Here is a 20,920-nt window from a genome sequence, read left to right as displayed (position 1 = left end):
TCCTAACTTGGTACAGACATTTTCGTATGCAGAAAATGATGGACTGAACCTGGTTTAATAGCTAGCTAAACCTCTCATGACAATCACATTAAATTTTATTATATTGACGTGAACAAAATAAACAGAGAGTAAAGGTGAAAATGTCAAAAATAGGGGTACAGCAGTCAACATTGTGTTATCACTATAAAAACATAGAAATGAACAATGAAGCACAAAAAGCATACATCAAGTTTAACAACCTCGGTTTGCTTTTTTATTATACGATTTTTATTTTGTATGTAAAATGCACCTATAAAGGATTAAAATATTTTAAGTACTGGGACCGAATCCTTATCCTGACAGACTCATGGTTAGATCAACGTTATATTTGATGTAGAATAGCGCGTTTGACGTCACACTGGTAGTAATAAAATAATTTTGTCGTTCAATGTATGAAACTGAGAATGTATTTTCTAATGTTTTTGTTGTCTCTGTTCTAATTGGATATACTTAGAGACATAAGACAATTGCAAGAATATCCCATTAGAACGGAAGGGAAAAAAAGAAAATAAATGCTCAGTTTCAAATCTTCCATGTGAATATTTCTATAAAATTTGGCAAACGATGAACGAAAAACTGTAGACGCATTTTTAGCGAGTGCATAGTTTGTCAAAGTTAAAGTAAACTTTGCAAACGTAAGTTAGAAACAAATGATCAAAACAAGTGCGCCCTTATCCGTTTGCATCATTTGTGTTAGAAAGAAATGCACTCTTAGATTAGTGGATCACCGTTTCAAATATTACTTGATACCCCACGAATAACAATTTGTCCACAGCATGAAAATACAACATTATGAATTGACAGCTTTATGTTTGGCTTTAAATGCAATGATAATTTAAAGCAAGGAGAGAAGGAATCTCTCTTCGCAAGTTTTGGTATTGATGTACATATTTGAGAATTTACAGTTTCATTATTTTGTTAAGTCGAGTTATTTGCACTTCGTATCTTTAAAGTTTTATTTTCGTTATTAAATAAAAGTATTCATATCTGGACCAATTTATATTATCAATTACAAATACAAACAAGCTTAGCAGAACCAATCTTACTGCATGTAGATATATAAAGAACAATAAAATCACACAGTACAAGAATGAAGAAATTTAAACTTATTCCAGGTAGTTTTATAAATAACCAACACTTATTGAGAATCTGAAATCAGCCTCTTATGACTAGTAGATATATAAAATGATTGATATACTCCGACAAGAGTTGAAATATAAACATAGCATGAAAAGGTCAACATTAAATTGAAATAGTTGGAACTGTATGAATTGATAATTGACGAATGGAGGACAGGTAAGTTCCGCCTACTATATCTCCATCCTTTGCGACTAAGAAGATTGTTAAACTTTGGAAATGTCACAAAGACGATCTTCTGAGATATTTTCACATGGTTAAAATGTCGCTAGAAAGATGAGAAATTTACTGTAGTGAAATCAAAATTTTATATTATTATACCGCTATTTTCTGTTAAGAAAATTATAACATATGGTAATAAAATAACTCAAATACATTTTCAACAAATTGGAAATTTATCATTTCTCCCCATGAAATTTCTTTTTATTTTGCCACATTTTATATTTTTACTCCATGCTTCTCGCTTTAAATTTAGAATTATGGCTAGAAAATAAGGGCGCACGTGCCATGGTTTACATAAACATTCACAATGACAACTACTGATTGCAAAGACCTCAATACAAAAGAGCTATAGCTGGGAAATGCCAACAGTAATTAATTGATGAAATTATATAGAATCAATCAAAGTGGGCGACCGTATAATACTGTTTGTTTACAAAGATGTGCGCTACAAATTCATAATTAACGTTAATGCCACGTACGACAGCCGCTGTCTGTAACAAGACATTGACATTGTAATTGCTAAGTTTGTGAATATTGTTTACCGACTATTATGCGGTATTTATATACTTTCCAAACTGAAAATAGAATAATAAATCGTGGAACAATTGTGTTATTTTTTTTTTATATCTTTGCTTAAAACATGACAAGGTATATAAGGAAAAAGGGTTGAAAATTTGGAAATCAAATCAAAAGCGCAGATAATGTGAAACAGAGGTGGCCCTGAAATGATAATAACTGTGTTGTTCGCCAAATTTGATTTAAAAATTTGAATAGATCGAGCTATCATTTGTTTATCAGTTGTGTATGTCTTTTATGTATGTTAACACAGTTTTGAGTTGTGAATCCCAAAATAATTATCCCGTTCACAAATAATGTCTTCATGGGTTGCTCGCACAATTTTGTAAATATAACGGAAATATTAACAATGGTCATACAAGTGGGATATTATCTAGATACAAAATCAAGATTAAACCTCCAGAAAAAAGGCTGTGCTTATTCATGAATATTTTGTTTGTTTTCCATCAGTTATATTGGTTGATATGGTCAAACGTTTGATGACCTTAGGTTTAATGGTCGGTTTTGTATTTACTTTGGATTTCGGTAGTTTTGTTGATACTTTTGTTTTATTTCTGATCACACATGCAATTAGCTTCCAACTTCCTTTTTAAATTTTTTGCTTTTTTTTTCCAAAATCGAGATTCAAACTCCCTCCTTGACATCTTTTACGTTAAACAGACGTCAAGTATGTCAACAGAACAATTCGCCTACCATTGGCTTAAGATGTTAGCCAATAAAAATTCAAGTAACATAAACTTAACATAGTAGCGAAAACAGTCTACAGTTAACTTTGCCTGGAAAAGATGCAGTACATAAGTTAAATACATGTAAAAAATATATTAAAAGTTTGTTTTTTTCGTTCAAATGTCAAAATCAAATGTCAAAATCAAATTTTCATTTGAAATGTCGTAATTATCTGTTGTTAATTGTTCCAGTCCATATAGTTTTAAAACTACGTTTATTTTGCAAAACTTTTAGGAATTTTTGGTCCTCAATGCTTTTCAACTTCGTACTTTATTTGGCCTTTTATAATATTTTTGATTCGAGTGTCACTGATGAGTCTTTTGTAGACGAAACGTGCGTCTGGCGTAAATATTAAATTTTATTCCTGGTAACTGTGATGAGTTTATTTGCATTAATTAAGTTGCAATCTGTATCTCATTTATAAAGGGAAAGTCCATAAAGAAACTGACAAAATCAAGCGCTATGAAAGAAACGAAAATTTGAAAAATAACTCACATATTTCTGACTTGTAACGGGCATTTTCCTGGTTTGATAGCGATTTAAGCATGCATTATCTTGTGTTTCAATTTCCTCACCGCCATTTATAATCTTCCTGTATAAATAATTCGTACAGCGGGAATACATTCGGATAGTATTACCTTAGTTTGATTTGGGTTTTTTTCTGTTCAAGAAACTTTTCGATATAAATAATTATGTGTTGCAATTCAACAATGAATTAACATTCATCGCTTGTATAATAGGTATTATATATATAGAAAAAATATATAAGAATGTATGTGAAATATATGAATTTCAAACGTATTTACTTAACGTTTAGTTGGAAACATTCACTGGTATGAAATCCTTATATATATATACCATCTGGAAGTTTTAGTGGTTTTTTTTTGTCAGCAATTTTGGAAGTTTGGTAGTACTACTATAAGTTTTATTTCGTCTTTTTCTTAAGATGTGAAGAACAGATCATTCTCTATTACTCCTATGTTTTATTTGTATCTTGTAATAAACTTATCCCGGAAAACTTTCTATTCACGAGTTTATTTAACTTGCGATTATACCGATCCAAACCATTTATTTTAGAAATAATATATTAAAGTCCTAACGGATTTTGGAGCGTTCTATATAATTTCTTTTGTTACCGAATATATCTTTACTATAAAAGAAACTTTCGATCATCTTTAGAGGAAAATATCCTTGTTTGTTCGCTTGGGGTTAGTGTTTTGTGGTATTTAACTAAGTATTGCTTACATCTCGTCTTCGTTATTAATGTTATCATTCACATTACTATAAGACGTGTCACGGTACTTTTCTATCCCAAATTCATATATTTGGTTTTGATGTTATGTTGGTTATTCTCATCGGATTTTGTCTTAGTCCGTTGCTATGTGTGTTACATTTGAATGTTGTGTCGTTGTTCTCCTCTTATATTTAATGCGTTTCCCTCAGTTTTAGTTTGTTTCCCCGATTTTGTTTTTTGTCCATAGATTTACGATTTTTGAACAGCGGTATACTACTGTTGCCTTTATTTATCCATCAAAAAGAGGTTTTATTATTAACTTTGGATGTAATAATGCAGACAGAGATAGATCAATACCCTGGACAGTAGGAAGATGTATGAATTTTTAATCTCATTACAGCATATAGGCGGAGTAAATATGTTATGGAGAAAGATGATAGCTTTTAATGATACATGCTTCAGCGAGGGTTAGTATCAAGTTATGTCTGCAATAATAGTAATGAAACAAACATTCGTGAAATCAACATTCTTGATTTATAGAGTTACTGGATGCAATAAAAATAACAGGCATTTTCATAAAATATTATCAACATAAGTTTTTCAAATGTCAAACACAAACGGCAAAATTATAAAAGCTAATACATGTTAAGAATAATATACGCGTACTAAGTTTAAATTATCACGGTTTCTGTCGGTAATCAACCTTTGGACAAAGGGTCTTTATATTACGGTATATTAAAATAGCAATTTAAATCTTTAGAAAAGAAAAGATAATTAAAATTAAAAAACTATTTAATATAAATTATGAAACAAAAAGTATAATCACAAAAACACTGAACTCAGAGGAAAATCTAATCGGAAAGTCCATAATCACATGGCAAAATCAAATGACAAAACACATCAATAACGAATGGACAAGAACTGTCATATTCTTGACTTGGTACAGGCATTTTCAAATGTAGAAAATTGTGGATTAAACCTTGTTTTATAGCGCTAAACCTCTCACTTTGTTGACAGTCTCATCCAATTCCGTTATATTTGCAATGATGCGTGAACTAAACAGACATAATAAATAGAATAGTCAAAATATGGGTACCGCAGTCATCATCTGTAACAATTTTAAAAAGAACAATTTAACAGAACACAAAAAATCTATCTACAAACACATTCATTGATTCGCGTGTCTGACGTCAGAAAATTTTATACGTCACATATTTTTGTCGTTCAATTGTTATACAAACAATTTTAAAATTTCACATGGGCAATATTAGCATACAGGTTTAAATAATCAAAAGTATGTAAGAATAATAGTGTGCTGAATTGAACCCTGACAACAGATGCCCAAATCAACACGAGAAACTATGTTGGAAGCATACAAGATGTCCAAAAGCAACACGAGAAGCACTGTTGGAAGGGGAAAGGTAGATTTCATGGATTAATGTGTTAAATTAATTATAGTATAATGGTAACTCAGATACATCGGTACTGGTGCAGCATATACAATCCGATCTAGTGATGATCTCTGGTAATAGACTGTCATAAAATCGTTTATCGGTACACTGATATTGTTAATCTGCTTTCACCTGGTGGATGGACGTCATTCTTTGTTCTTTTTATTTATAGATTCGCGAAGATTTGTAAATCCAGAAGCCGTGACATGAGTTATTTATGTTGGAGTTAGAGACAAGCCAAAATTTGTAAGATGAAACGTTAAACAACAGTATCGAAAAGCTAAAAGAGGAGGAATAGGTAAATGTAATAACACTTTGTATATAAGCAATTATTTGTTTACTCAAAGACGGTACTCAGAAGAAAAAACTATGCGACTCATAGTTAAGGGGAATCATATTTTATTGAAATGATATACATTTCGGTTAAAAATTAAACATTTAATAAAACTTAGAACTGATATTTTCAATGTATGTACATAAAAGCCAGTAAAAATGTGCTCTTTCTATAAATTTCAAAAAGTATAATCTTATTTTCTTTAAACACAATATATGTTAGTATGGAAAAGGAGATATGAAATGATAGCCAATAAGACAACCATATACCAAAGTTCATATGAAGAAATTGAGTCATCTTTTACAACATGATCATATAATACACATTGGCATTTATAGTAAAGAAACTGTTAAACATTACTTCTTATTTGTATTATCTTTAGAAAAAGCAGGTTGGACACCCTACAGCAAAGGCAATACAAATTTGAGCTCTTGTAACTTTCAAAGTGACTGAATACGACACAAATCAACTATGGTTTAACAAAATAAAAAAAATGAAAAAAAAAACTGTGTTACAAAACATTCATTGAACAAGAATACCGAACCCCAAGGGAATTCAAAACGGAAAGCCTACATCAAATGGCAAAAGACTAAAAGGTATCGAAATAAGACATGATTAAACCTAACACGATCAAAGTTTTTAAACAACAGCGCACCATAAGAATACATTTAATATACCAGCGATTTAGTTTAGGTGTAATACCACTAAATCTTGGTACGTAACACGAAAATAGGTCGAAAAAAATATTCCCTTGAATTTGACAGTTGTAGGTAATTTTTCCGACATGTTATGTCAGTAAAATATGTCGGGGTCATAAACATTTATATCTTGGGTATTTCAAAACACATTATTCTTTCATTTGGGGTTTCTATAGAATAATTTGGCAACTTGAGGTTACATGGTTGCTAAAGCTTGTACACAGGTTAAATAAGGGGGAACATTTTATCGGTTAACTTCCAGTGATGGTTATTTTCTTATATGCAATGAAATGTTATGTGAAATGTTTTCTAAAGTATTGGACAGGAATAAACTTCACTCATGCCAAATATTTCTTTATTTGAAACAAAGATAAATTCTGCACAATATTTTGAAAAGTGCAAATTTAATAAAGACTAACAATGGTTGTATTACACCTCTGGCTAGAATTTATATTTTGAAGGGCTTAAGTAAAGTTTGAATAATTTTCAAAATTCTTTCTGTATTAACAGAAATAAATCTATTTAGAAAAGAATTGATGTAATTAAGTCGCATAAGAAGCCTGTCTTACAAGATTTGGTTATTCATTTAGGCCTGTTGGTCATGTACGTTATTGAGGTACTAAAACACCGTCGGTTTTCAATTTTTTATATGAGTGTTCAAGCGCTTCGGATTGGAAAAATCTATAATTGGATATTTTCATTTTAATAATACAGATTGAATTAAATATTTGGGATTGATGTCCATTAGATTAAAAATTCACGTGATATAAAATTTTGTCCAGCAACGAACAATTTAGATTTTTGAACAAACTTGTTATTTAATACAAGCTGAATAATTGTAACGATAATGAAAACATCTGACTATTTATCTTTTTTACTTCATCGCATTACAACAGGATTGATTATATTGGACATGCAATTTACACATTATGCAAACAAACAAACAAACAACAAACAAATAATTTATTAGAGTCTCACCTCTTTAAAACATTTGATATACAACACAATATAATATTAACAACTTATAAAAGAGCCACTCTAAAAAGAGTTATGAGAGACTGTAAAAACACAGATTAAAATACATTTATATTACATCTATTACATATATCAATATTTAAGACAGACAGCTAGATACCATAAACATACTATGTATACACATGCCAGAGTCTGAGCTTGATTTGCTATATGATATAAAACTAAACTGACGAAAAAAGGTCATTTATTAATCATAAAATGCAAAAAATACATTTTGCAAATAAAACATTTGACATAAAAGTTCATATTTAATATGAAATAATAATACATAATTAATACGAAATTACATCAACTAATATCATGTCAATTGAATAAATGACAAAGAATAGCAAAGGTGGGGAGAAAAATCTGCCCCATAAATAAACATATATACATATCTACTTCAAAAGATAACATTAAGGGCGGTATGTGGGTGGGAATTTTGAAAAAATTGTTTGATAAGAATCACAAGTTAACACATCAAATGCTGATGATAAAAGGAAGTGACCACAATACACTTACACGTGAACTCGTACTGACCCGCAAGATCATTGACCAATAAGAAAGATGATATCAAATCATGCATTGGTCATAAGTGTAATTTCTCTGCACGTGAAAACATGTTATCTAATTTCAACAATTTATCGTTTAAATAAGTAGGACACTCTGACCCTTTGACCAGACTAGAGACACAATACATTTACAGTATTAATAGCTCACTCTTTTATTAAGTCGGTTAGTAATAACCAATTAAAACAGAATTATCTTCTCTGCTGTCTTAAATTATTTTATTCCGCTTAATTTTCAATTCGCAAATAAAATTAGTTATCTTAGCATAAAACACCATACTATTAAAAACAATTATACAAAAGAAAACAAACAACATTATAAACACTTATTACGAGTATAAAATACACTTTCTCTTAAAAAGTACTTCATGGCAGATTTTGGCTGTAAAATAACAAACTCTATCACCATAAAACATAAATAAAAACTTTTCTTCATTCCTTGACTTACTAAAACTACTTTCTATATTACATACAATGTTAAAAAATATCGTTCGCAAATCTGCATATTCTGGGCATTCTAACAAAATATGTTTTTCATCTTCAATTATATTCAAATCATTTTTTCTACAATTAAAACAGAATCTTTCATTTACATCTATACCTTCATATCTGCCAGTTTCAATTTTAATGCATTAGTACAGGAATATAATTGAATATTATCTCTGTTGATATATGTATTTTCATATATTGTAAAACAATTATTGAGATAAAAGTAATCTCCATTTCAATATTCATCGTTCAATTTAAACCCAAACGTGATAAACCTTCACATAGATGAACAAATTATTTTAAATAGGGGAAACATATGCATTTCGATTTATACATTTTTACTTTACATTACATAGGTCATGAAGGTCCTTTATCATTTCAACACATCAGAAGAATGAAAAACCAACTATCATATTCCTGACTTAGCACAGACAAACCCTTATGTGGAAAATCCAACAATAAACCTGGTTACATAGTTAGCGTAATCTCTCATGTGTTTGACAGTCATTTTCCTTTAGTACAGCTTTCGATTATCGAAAAATGTCATTTCGCGTCAGCGTAATATATTGTTGTACTACAGTGCTTGGTTATAGCGGTGAGTAGACGGAATAATTACTATATATAGTACATGATAGTGTCCACATTTCTTTTCGCAACTTGCAAACACTTATAAAATGAGAGGCGGAAAACGGATTGATTTGCAAATTGATTACTTTTTTGTCCAAAAACGGAGAAATGCTACGTTATACAAATGTAGATGAAACAAAATAAGGCTAATACTTTATTTGCATGTATGAAGTACAACGCAAGATATAGAATTACAACAGCAAATCTATTGAGAGTAAAATATGTTCCCTGTTTTCAATATGACGTTGCGTAGAACATTTTATTAAACGTATTAGAGCAAATATGTATATTTTTTGTCTTCTTTTTTGCTTGTCTTCTGCTTATCAAATTATAGAGTCAGATGAGGATCTTTATAAGACCGGTACAAATGATCTAAACAATTTGGAAAGAAAGATGGATAAAAAAATTGAGAAAATGATGACTACACTTCAAAAAAGTATAGAAAATAAATGCAGTAAGGGTATGTGTATATATATATATATCATTTATATCACTATCATGGTAAAATTATTTGTTAATGTATAGATAAAAATTATATAATCAGAAGATGGAGTTAGTTTGGCTGGACAAAATAACTTCAAATTCTAATAGCGTCCTTATGAGCTGCAGTAATCCATCAAGGAAATTATGATAAGAAATATAAACTCTAAAATATCCCCACTTTCTTTAATATATTGCATTTGAAATGTGTGTATAGTTTCGTTAATTTGATAATTGTTTATATGAAATTATTTATGACATCTGATGTTGGATTTCCATGCCCTGTTTCGCTTCCTTTGGGGTTCGTGCCATTTCTTTAGAATTTTTCTCTTGTCTTGTATATGGATATAAAAGTTTGAACATATGATTACTAATGTTGCCTCGTATATTCATTGACATCAAACACATCGCAACCTTTTTTTAATTTATTATTCGTAAAATTAAAAGTGACATTAACGTTTGTATTATCGGACATTATATGACCAATATATTGGCAGTCAGGAACATGAAATTGTCAAATCATATATTGCTTGGTGTCTTATTAAATGAAACATCGAAATTATTCATAAAAAACGACTAAACATTTATATTTATTCAATTCATATTTTTGTTTATCATCTGTCTTATCAATTCATTTTACAGAAATCATTGGGCCTTTATATGAAGCAGCAAAGGGAAAAGTAGCAAAGCAAAGTTCATTATATCAGGATAAACAGTATCCTGCTAGTTCGGCCCTTGATGGAAATACTGGTACTTTTTCTCACACAAATAGCGAGAGAAATCCGTCTTGGTGGGTAGATCTAGGAAGACTGTTCAGAGTTGTACGGATTGAAGTGTATAGCCGTATGGAGTGTTGTGGTAAGTTCTTCTGGTAAAAAACACTAGAGGCTCTAATTAGCATATGTTGCTCACCTTGGTCGGTGTGCATATTAAACAAAGGACACACATTAATTCACGAAACATTGTGTCTTAGTGATGGTGATGTGTTTTTAGATCTTACTTAACTGAACATTCTTACTGCTTTATACAATTATCTCAATCTATAATGAACTTGGTCCAGTAGTTTCAGATGGAAAATATTTTGTAAAAATTTATAAAAATTTACAAAATTTAGGGAATATGTTAAAAATTGACTATCAAGGGATCAATGGACCATTTTGGTCATCCATCTATAATAATATAAAAGATAATAACCAATAAAAACTGCAAAAGTTCATTAAAATTAACAATTCAGGGGTAGAACCCCAACAACAGGTTGCCTGATTTGTCAGGGCAAATAGATCTTGACCTAATAAACAATTTTACCCCGTCAGATTTGCTCTAAATGCTTTGGTTTGAGGAGATATGACCAAAAAAAACTGCATTTAACCGTTAATGTAATATTTTTAGCTATTTCGGCCATCTTGGTTGGTCGGCTGGGTCAAAGGCCACATTTTTAAATGCAGTTACCGAATGATGATTGTGGCCAAGTGTGTCTCAGTAATAGAAGATTTTTGTAAAAGATAACAAAAATTTACGAAAAAAATCCTTGAGAGGTCAACTGACAATTTTTATTGTGTTATTGTGTGTTAGGCTGCTGTAAGTGACAAACTATGAGTTTCATTGTCCCTCTGGTATCTTTCGTCCTTCTTTTTTACAAACACCATCTTTTTTTAGTACGAGAAGATATAATTTAAAGGGAAACTATTTGAAAAAATATTATTAACTATCATCTAGTTCAATCTTCCAATTTCATAACTTGTATTAATATGAATGTATTTTTAGGTTCGTATCTTCACGACATGGACGTTACTGTCGGACCTTCCCTTAACAACATGTCTTTATGCACCCACTATAAAGGTCCTGCAAAAACAGGGGAACATTTCGTCTTAGAATGCGAAGCTACGATGGTTGGGCGGTTCGTGAAACTGTCCATAATTGGTAACGGTGTTATGCAGTTGCCAGAATTAAAAGTATTTGCGTATTATCACAACTAATAAAGGATTAAAATAAAAATACTAACATTTATTTGATTTATTATAACAAACTTGCTTTTAGTCGGAAACAGGTTCAGAAAAGTTTTTTCTTCTTCGGTTTTGGTCAATGTCAGAAACTGTAATGCTGATTATAGATCTTTGTTTATATCTCTGTTGAATTCATATTAAAGGTTTGTCTAATTAGTTATCAAAGGTACCAGGATTATAATTTAGTACGCCAGAAGCGCGTTTCGTCTACATAAGACTCATCAGTGACGCTCATATCAAAATATTTATAAAGCCAAACAAGTACAAAGTTGAAGAGCATTGAGGATCCAAAATTCCAAAAAGTTGTGCCAAATACGGCTAAGGTAATCTATGCCTGGGATAAGAACATCCAAAGTTTTTCGAAAAATTCAAAGTTTTGTAAACAGAAAATTTATGAAAATGACCACATTGTTGATATTCATGTCAGCACCGAAGTGTTGACTACTGGGCTGGTGATACCCTCGGGGACGAAACGTCCACCAGCAGTGGCATCGACCCAGTGGTGTAAATAGTTATCAAAGGTACCAGGATTATAATTTAGTACGCCAGACGCACGTTTCGTCTACATAAGACTCATCAGTGACGCTCATATCAAAATATTTATAAAGCCAAACAAGTACAAAGTTGAAGAGCATTGAGGATCCAAAATTCCAAAAAGTTGTGCCAAATACGGCTAAAGTAATCTATGCCTGGGATAAGAAAATCCTTAGTTTTTCGAAAAATTCAAAGTTTTGTAAACAGAAAATTTATGAAAATGACCACATTGTTGATATTCATGTCAGCACCGAAGTGTTGACTACTGGGCTGGTGATACCCTCGGGGACGAAACGTCCACCAGCAGTGGCATCGACCCAGTGGTGTAAATAGTTATCAAAGGTACCAGGATTATAATTTAGTACGCCAGACGCGCGTTTCGTCTACATAAGACTCATCAGTGACGCTCATATCAAAATATTTATAAAGCCAAACAAGTACAAAGTTGAAGAGCATTGAGGATCCAAAATTCCAAAAAGTTGTGCCAAATACGGCTAAAGTAATCTATGCCTGGGATAAGAAAATCCTTAGTTTTTCGAAAAATTCAAAGTTTTGTAAACAGAAAATTTATGAAAATGACCACATTGTTGATATTCATGTCAGCACCGAAGTGTTGACTACTGGGCTGGTGATACCCTCGGGGACGAAACGTCCACAAGCAGTGGCATCGACCCAGTGGTGTAAATAGTTATCAAAGGTACCAGGATTATAATTTAGTACGTCAGACGCGCGTTTCGTCTACATAAGACTCATCAGTGACGCTCATATCAAAATATTTATAAAGCCAAACAAGTACAAAGTTGAAGAGCATTGAGGATCCAAAATTCCAAAAAGTTGTGCCAAATACGGCTAAGTTAATCTATGCCTGGGATAAGAAAATCCTTAGTTTTTCGAAAAATTCAAAGTTTTGTAAACAGAAAATTTATGAAAATGACCACATTGTTGATATCCATGTCAGCACCGAAGTGTTGACTACTGGGCTGGTGATACCCTCGGGGACGAAACGTCCACCAGCAGTGGCATCGACCCAGTGGTGTAAATAGTTATCAAAGGTACCAGGATTATAATTTAGTACGCCAGACGCGCGTTTCATCTACATAAGACTCATCAGTGACGCTCATATCAAAATATTTATAAAGCCAAACAAGTACAAAGTTGAAGAGCATTGAGGATCCAAAATTCCAAAAAGTTGTGCCAAATACGGCTAAGGTAATCTATGCCTGGGATAAGAAAATCCTTAGTTTTTCGAAAAATTCAAAGTTTTGTAAACAGAAAATTTATGAAAATGACCACATTGTTGATATTCATGTCAGCACCGAAGTGTTGACTACTGGGCTGGTGATACCCTCGGGGACGAAACGTCCACCAGCAGTGGCATCGACCCAGTGGTGTAAATAGTTATCAAAGGTACCAGGATTATAATTTAGTACGCCAGACGCGCGTTTCGTCTACATAAGACTCATCAGTGACGCTCATATCAAAATATTTATAAAGCCAAACAAGTACAAAGTTGAAGAGCATTGAGGATCCAAAATTCCAAAAAGTTGTGCCAAATACGGCTAAGTTAATCTATGCCTGGGATAAGAAAATCCTTAGTTTTTCGAAAAATTCAAAGTTTTGTAAACAGAAAATTTATGAAAATGACCACATTGTTTATATTCATGTCAGCACCGAAGTGTTGACTACTGGGCTGGTGATACCCTCGGGGACGAAACGTCCACCAGCAGTGGCATCGACCCAGTGGTGTAAACCAGGAACAATATTGAGCTTGTCGTATTGATTCAGCAAAATCTTATGGCTATGTTTTGTGTAACATGCATTGTTTGCTGTTGGGTTTACTAGAGCATATAATTTGTACGTAACTATATAAATATTACTTTTCTTTTACAAAAGCTATGGAAAATGCTAAGGTATCACGTATATCTACAAAGAAGTAAATAATGATTGACATTGTTTCCAGTACGTCTGTATCAACAGTAAGAAAAAAATAAAGTGGTAGTGACAGATATATAAAAAAAAATGCTATAAAAATATTACAGTCGTTTCAAAAATCTTATGACAGAGATTAATGTTAATAATATATTTTTTTATCGCATTAAAATTCTCTTTTTTGTTGCATTTTTTTTTCATTGTACGGTAGGATATCACACACATGTTGCCGCTTTAGGTATTTGTCGTGATAAAATGTTGTTGTTTTTGCTCTGTTTCACTGTTAAAAAAATAGTTACTTTACATACAAACAATGTTAGAACTATCAGACACATGAAAAAAATATGATGACTTGGGAATGGTTCTCATCTAATTTTGTTTTGTGGAGACTTACTATTTATTCCTATTCCAAGCTGGTTCTTGACCATCTTTGTATAAATGCTTAAAACTAAGCTTTTGATCCAATAATTCTTAAAAGTAAAATTTTACAGTTATCTTTATGAAAGTGAAAAGAAGACGTAAGTTGTCGGACCGCTGAATCACATAGATGAACACTAATGTGTTCCATAATCATTTCAATACCAACCTAAATGATGTATGCTCAAATCCGATTAATCACCAATTGGTTTTTCGAATATCACAAGAGGCAACTGTAGTTTATCGGTGTTCAAAAGTTATAAATCGCTAGACAGAAAACAAAACCGGGTTACAAACTAAAACTGCGGAAAACACATCAACTAGAAGGAAAACAAAGAAACAGCAGGACCACTAAATGCAACAACTTTTAAAGAATGCAAAATGATTTATGATTCAAAACAAATTTTAAGAAGTTTCTGGAACATGTCTTTTTGTTCCGTTTTATCACAATTTAAACATTTTATGCAGAAAGGGATTGTGAGGTCACGTATCTGATACATCCAAGTTTCTGCATGTTTTTCGAAGTACGTTTTTCTCTTACAGACCACTTATATTGTTTTCTGGGTGATCTCAATCGACATTTGTGTGTTTGTACGATCTATGTTATGTAAACAGGTTCATTTGCTGGGCGTCTGGTATTAAATATATGCAGTTACATATAAACAATCATGCTTTAAAACCGTATGTTTCAGACCTGTACAACATTCATTCAACTATAGTGTAAGATTAACTTTTTTCCAGCGTTTTTCACCGATATATTCAAATGATGATCGTTAGAGAGCGTTTTGCAATTTTACTATTTTGCCTCACATATACAATTCATGTGTATGATGCAAAGTCTTGCAAAGGGCGATCATGTGATATACGGATGCCGTTACTGAACAATATGAAGGCGCCATTACTAGCAGAACTTGACGTCTCCGAAGTTAATAGAGAATTGAAAGAGTTCATAGAAATAAGCATCAATTCAACGTACAATGAGAATATTGAGGAAATGATTATTAAAAACTTAGGGGTGCTCAAGTCTATGATGTTTAAGGAATATTCAGACGAACATAATAGATCAAAACACATGTATGATATTCAAATTGTTAATATGATGGATAGTTTAAAAGCAAGACAGGATCACTTACAAACTGAATTGAAGGAGTATTCTTCTAACTTATCTATTTCTGCTGAATATTTTGACCAAAAATTAATAGATTTGGTGCGTGATATCGAGGGAAAATTCGATTCAATGTTTCTCAATATGACCAGCCATTACAAACAACAAGTCAATACACTTTCCGATCGTTGGAATAAGGAGTTCGTTGATTTTCAATTGAGCACAGAAGAATGGAAAAATAACATCACCCACACATCATCAGGTAAGCGGATATTACTAACTTAAATACTATTAATGTTCGATTAAAATGAAATGTTGAATTTACGTAAACGAGACAGCAATACGAAGACATACACAAAAAAGAAAGATATATAAACGGTAACACACGATTTATAACAATAAACAAAAATAGTTATACAACTTGTAAATCCTAAAATGGCCTGCTTGTAAAAATTTAAAAACGAATTTAAAAGATATAATATCGGTAACAATATAAGGATTACTACAGCTTATTCTCCAAAGAAGAAGATTCTTATTGAGATATGACAAACAGCACCAAAGAAGAAGCGTCCAACTCGGAACAGAAACGTGATCATGTTGCATGATTAAGGCAGATTGGATTCTAAATAAAATCAATATTCATTTTTTTAATTATTTGTCAACATGTAGTTCATATCATCTTATTTTTCAAAATATATTAAAAGTATAGGGATTTTTTCACGCTACAGATTGTGCAAAACCGTCATAATTTGTATAAATTCTGCATGGGAAATCCATTTTTGTGTGAGAAAAAAAAACACCATATAATTTTAAGATAAAATACGAAAAGATAGCTCAAAAGTTATGCTATCAGATAAGATAAATAGAAATAAGGTCATCTGATTACTTTTTTCGCTACTGAAAGAAATAGATAAATTCAAAACGTCCTTTTTCACTGAACTAGTACACATTTTTGTTAAGAGTTACTTTTTCTTATATATCTCACCTTATGCGACTAGTTGAGAGAGAGAAAAATAATCGAACAAAAAATAATCTGCTTTGTTTTTTGTAAAACACATAATTTTCACTAGGAAAATGAAAAGTCTTTCACATGAATAACAAACTTCTCTCGAAATTTGCACATTTTATATAATTTCTGGACTGATTTTTAGGAGCTATTTCAGCATCTGTGATGGATAAAGACACCCCGGCTATCTTAGCTTAGTTTTTTATGTAATGTCAATTGCTAATTATTTATTTTTTGTTGATGGCCGTGCGGTTGCATTTAACTGCTTAAACCCACTTCATTTGAACTCTGGCGGAGAGTTGTCGCATTGAGAACCATACCATATCTCCTTTTATTATAAGTGTTAATATTACATACAAGAAAAATAACAATTAAAAAAGCATTCACATGAAAAGCAATTGGCGAAAACTGTAAATTATCAAAACAAAACCAGACTTTTATTTATCCAATTGTCCTATCTGAATCGTTATTGTAATTTTTCATTCCCTCTGTATCCAAACATTATCTATAAGCATACCAAAGGTTATTCTTGATGTCCCATTTCAATCAGCATTACAATGTTTGTAGAGAAACAGTGCTAGTTTACATTCAAAAGTGATATATCTTGGATATCACACTTGTACATTCAATTTGATTTCAGAAACTATTTTGGAGAGGGATTTTTAAATCTACGAAATCCGTCCGTCCACTTTAAAATTGGATTTATATACAACAATGTAAAAACATCGGGATCTATCATGTTGATACTTACATCATATGAAAAGCTTTAAGAAGTGTTGTCCAAGTGTGGTATTTGGTAATTATAGTTAAAGTCTTATAATTTTTTTTATATAGATTAGACCGTTGGTTTTCCCGTTTGAATGGTTTAACACTAGTAATTTTGGGGCCCTTTATAGCTTTTTGTTCGGTGTGAGCCAAGGCTCCGTGTTGAAGGGCGTACATTGGCCTATAATGGTTTACTTTTATAAATTGTTATTTGGATGGAGAGTTGTTTCATTGGCACTCACACCACATCTTCCTATATCTATTAGCTTATTTTTAATTTTTGTAGGCCAATACATCTTTGAAGTTGTTTTACAAGGCAAGCACACAGAGCAAAGTTCAGAATTTTACACCAAGACGTTTCCTGCAAGTAATGCTGTGGATGGAGATCTTTCAACATTCTCACATACGTCGACACAAACTAATCCATTCTGGACTCTTGACCTTGGAACAGTGTATACAGTGAAAAGGATAGACGTCTATGCTCGTACAGACTGTTGTGGTAAGTTAACAAAAAATGTTGACAACTGTTATATTCTATTGTAAAAAATGTGAAAGATATCATGATTGTTTTTTAAACCTTTTGCAGAAATACGGTTATCCACTGTTGTGCGCTGTGTATAAAAATTACATTAAACCTCGACAGCTGCATATAGTTTGTTTATTTTTGTGATGAATTGACGTCCATTTTGATGAGAATGCAGAGAGTCGCAAGTTTCATGTTACACTCAGAAAAGATAAAAAAAAAAAAAACATTTCCACTAGACGAAAACATGCAAACCTGGATTTAGGAATTTCGAGACTATGCTCGTTAAAAATATTCAAAAAATGCTAGACATGGACAACTAAGTAAACATCCCTTGAAATATGCTATGATGTATGCATAATATATAGAATACAACTACCCTGTCAACGCTCTCGGGTCGCTTTTCCTTTTTTTATATCAATATGATAGTTGTTATTCATTCTTTTGATGTGTTTCATGTGTTTGAGCTTTTGATTTTGCCATTTAATTAGGGACTTTCAATTTATAATTTTCCTCGGAGTAAGTTTTTTTTGTTATTTTACTTTTGTAGTGGTACTTCTTTTGTTGTTTTGATTCTATAAGTTTTTGTTTGTGACATTCATTTAAAAGAAAATGTGGTATGACTGTCAGGGAGACAACTCTCCATCCAAGTCACACTTGGTAAAAGTAAACCGTTTTGAACATCGATTTACTGATTAACCATTTATTTTGAAGTTGTGTCTCACTTGTTAAAAAATAAGTAAGAACATGACATTTATGACATACTGGTAAAAGTGTTAGTAACAAAGCAACGCGTTCCACTAAAAAGTTACAATCAATAAATTTGAAAATATATATTATCTTTTTTTTCAAATTTGCAAATGTCAGTATCTATTTAGCAGAAATATGACACATCAAAGTTATACCATCTATGTGAATTCAGATGACAACACTTGAAATGTAACTTAATTGCATGTATTAACATGAAATACTTGGTGAACATATGTGATACAACAAACCAATTCATTTTCGTTAGACTTACACGATAGCTTACCCGAAGAAACTTCAAACCTAATCATAAACTCTGTCCTTTGTTTTTGAAATTTTTAGAAATTTAAATGTAACGTCACTTTTGAGCGTCGATCTCTTTGTCTAACATATAATGTGTTGTTAGGCTGTGTTTTTTAAAGTGCTGATTTAAGTTCGTTTTCTTTCGTTTTTATTCTGAAGTTAGTCACCACTTCGGTGTTAACATGCATATCTATTATATAGTCATTTGTATAAATTTACTGGTTGCAAAAGTATTAATTATTCTTAATACTAAGGATTTTCTTATCACAGGCAGAAAACCTTAGTCGTATTTGGCGCAACTTTTTGGAATTTTTGGTCCTCGCTGCTTTTACAACCACTGGGTCGATGCCACTGCTGGTGGAGATTTATTTCCCCGAGGGTATCACAAGTCCAGTAGTCAGCACTTTTTGTGCTGACATGAATTATCATTGATATTGTTATATCTATAAATTAACTGTTTACAAAATTTTGAATTTTTGAAATAATAAGGCTTTTCTACTTCAGGCATAGATTGCCTTAGCTCTATTTGGCAACACTTTTACGAATTTTGGATCTCAATGCTCTTCAACTTTGTACTTTATTTGGCTTTTTTTTTTTTTTTTTTTACTTTTTTGGATTCGGGCGTCACTGATGAGTCTTTTGTAGACGAAACGGGCGTCTGGCGTATATACAAAATTTAGTCCTGGTATCTATGATGAGTTTATTTACTTTGTACTTGTTTTGGCTTTCGAACTTTTTTTATCTAAGCGTCACTGATGAGTCTTATGCAGACGAAACGCGAGTCTGACGTATTAAATTATAAACTTTTTGATAGCTATTATTTGTGTGTTTCTCTGTCCTGAATGTTCTCCCACTTATTTGTATTGTAGTCCTGTCATGTAATGTTGACTTTAATGTTATATTGAACAATGTCATAAAAGCGTGAGGTTTGGCTAGTCACAAAACAAGGTTCAACCCATCCTTTTTTTTACCTTAAAATGTCATGTACCACGTCAGGAACATGGCCATGGTTATATTAAAGTTAGTTTCTGTGTGTGTTTCATTTTAATGATTCTGTTGTGTAGTCGTGCTTCTCTTATATTTGATGTGTTTCCCTCAGTTTTAGTTTGTAACTCTGATTTGGGGTTTTTTCTGAATCGATTTATAAATTTCTAACAGCGGTATACTACTGTTGTCTCTATTTGAATAACTACATACATTGTTAACTGGCTGTTTAATTAAACAAAACTTTAAAAAAAAATTCTAATTAAAATAGGTTATCTTCCAAGTAGAGCCTGTAAATGTTTGAACTCAACACTATAGATCAAAGGAAAATTTAAAGACAATCTTTTCTTTTACATTATTTACCACATTAGTTGGGTCTGAAACTGCATAGATTCATATGCCTGAATATTGGACTTTATTAAAGTTGTCATTTTTTGTTGATAATATTTTCATTTAATACAGAATATTACTTGAAGTTACTCCATGAAGCAATCGTGTATTTTTACTATTATGTTTTCTATTTCCTAATCTAAACCGACATAGATTTGTATGCTTTTACAGATACATATGTAAATCAGTTCATGTTTGTTTTATAAAAAGGGGACTACATTCGTGATATGGATATCACAGTTGGATCAACGACTAATACTATGACACTGTGCACACATTATAATGGACCTGCTAGTACCAAGGAACAACTTATATTCAAATGCAAGAAACCTGTAGATGGCCGATTTGTCAAACTATCAAGAACTGGAAAAAACGCGGTGATGGCAGTAGCAGAAGTCAAAGTATTTGCTTTCCTTTGAACATTGTATAAACGTGCGAGGAGAAACCGTATCAGTAAGGACAATTTAAAACTGCTTATATCACTGTCACAATATATACGTTATAGCTCTATTAAAGTAGTGCATGTGTATTTCTTAAATTCTTTCATGATGGTTAATAATGTATTTTTATATGTCAAAGATTACACTAGAGTATTTAATATTTTCAAACTTGATATGT

At 31.6% G+C, this 20,920-nt stretch overlaps 2 protein-coding genes across 2 annotated transcripts; both read left to right on the top strand.

Moving 5' to 3' along the window:
• Positions 1-9,394: 9,394 nt before the first annotated feature.
• On the top strand, positions 9,395-11,597 carry LOC143049266 (fucolectin-like). Its single transcript, XM_076222962.1, has 3 exons — positions 9,395-9,576; positions 10,239-10,454; positions 11,361-11,597. Exons 1-3 carry the CDS (start codon positions 9,399-9,401, stop codon positions 11,570-11,572), a joined length of 606 nt encoding a protein of 201 aa, XP_076079077.1. The 5' UTR covers positions 9,395-9,398; the 3' UTR covers positions 11,573-11,597.
• Positions 11,598-15,142: 3,545 nt separating this feature from the next.
• LOC143048023 (uncharacterized) lies at positions 15,143-20,873 on the top strand. The gene is made up of 3 exons (XM_076221453.1): positions 15,143-15,846; positions 17,642-17,854; positions 20,513-20,873. The coding sequence occupies exons 1-3, from the start codon at positions 15,243-15,245 to the stop codon at positions 20,719-20,721; spliced, it is 1,026 nt and encodes a 341-aa protein (XP_076077568.1). The 5' UTR covers positions 15,143-15,242; the 3' UTR covers positions 20,722-20,873.
• Positions 20,874-20,920: the final 47 nt, after the last annotated feature.

Source organism: Mytilus galloprovincialis, chromosome 10, assembly GCF_965363235.1.
Source record: "Mytilus galloprovincialis chromosome 10, xbMytGall1.hap1.1, whole genome shotgun sequence".
Classification (NCBI taxonomy): Eukaryota; Metazoa; Mollusca; class Bivalvia; order Mytilida; family Mytilidae; genus Mytilus; species Mytilus galloprovincialis.
The sequence above is the reverse complement of the archived record's forward strand: the minus strand, read 5'-3'. Positions and strand labels throughout refer to the sequence as shown.

Coding starts and splice junctions, on each gene's coding strand:
- LOC143048023 (XM_076221453.1), top strand. CDS start 15,243: ATGATGATCGTTAGAGAGCGTTTTGCAATTTTACTATTTTGCCTCACA. Junction 15,847..17,641: donor CATCACCCACACATCATCAG/GTAAGCGGATAT, acceptor TAATTTTTGTAG/GCCAATACATCTTTGAAGTT. Junction 17,855..20,512: donor TGCTCGTACAGACTGTTGTG/GTAAGTTAACAA, acceptor TTTTATAAAAAG/GGGACTACATTCGTGATATG.
- LOC143049266 (XM_076222962.1), top strand. CDS start 9,399: ATGTATATTTTTTGTCTTCTTTTTTGCTTGTCTTCTGCTTATCAAATT. Junction 9,577..10,238: donor AGAAAATAAATGCAGTAAGG/GTATGTGTATAT, acceptor TTCATTTTACAG/AAATCATTGGGCCTTTATAT. Junction 10,455..11,360: donor TAGCCGTATGGAGTGTTGTG/GTAAGTTCTTCT, acceptor ATGTATTTTTAG/GTTCGTATCTTCACGACATG.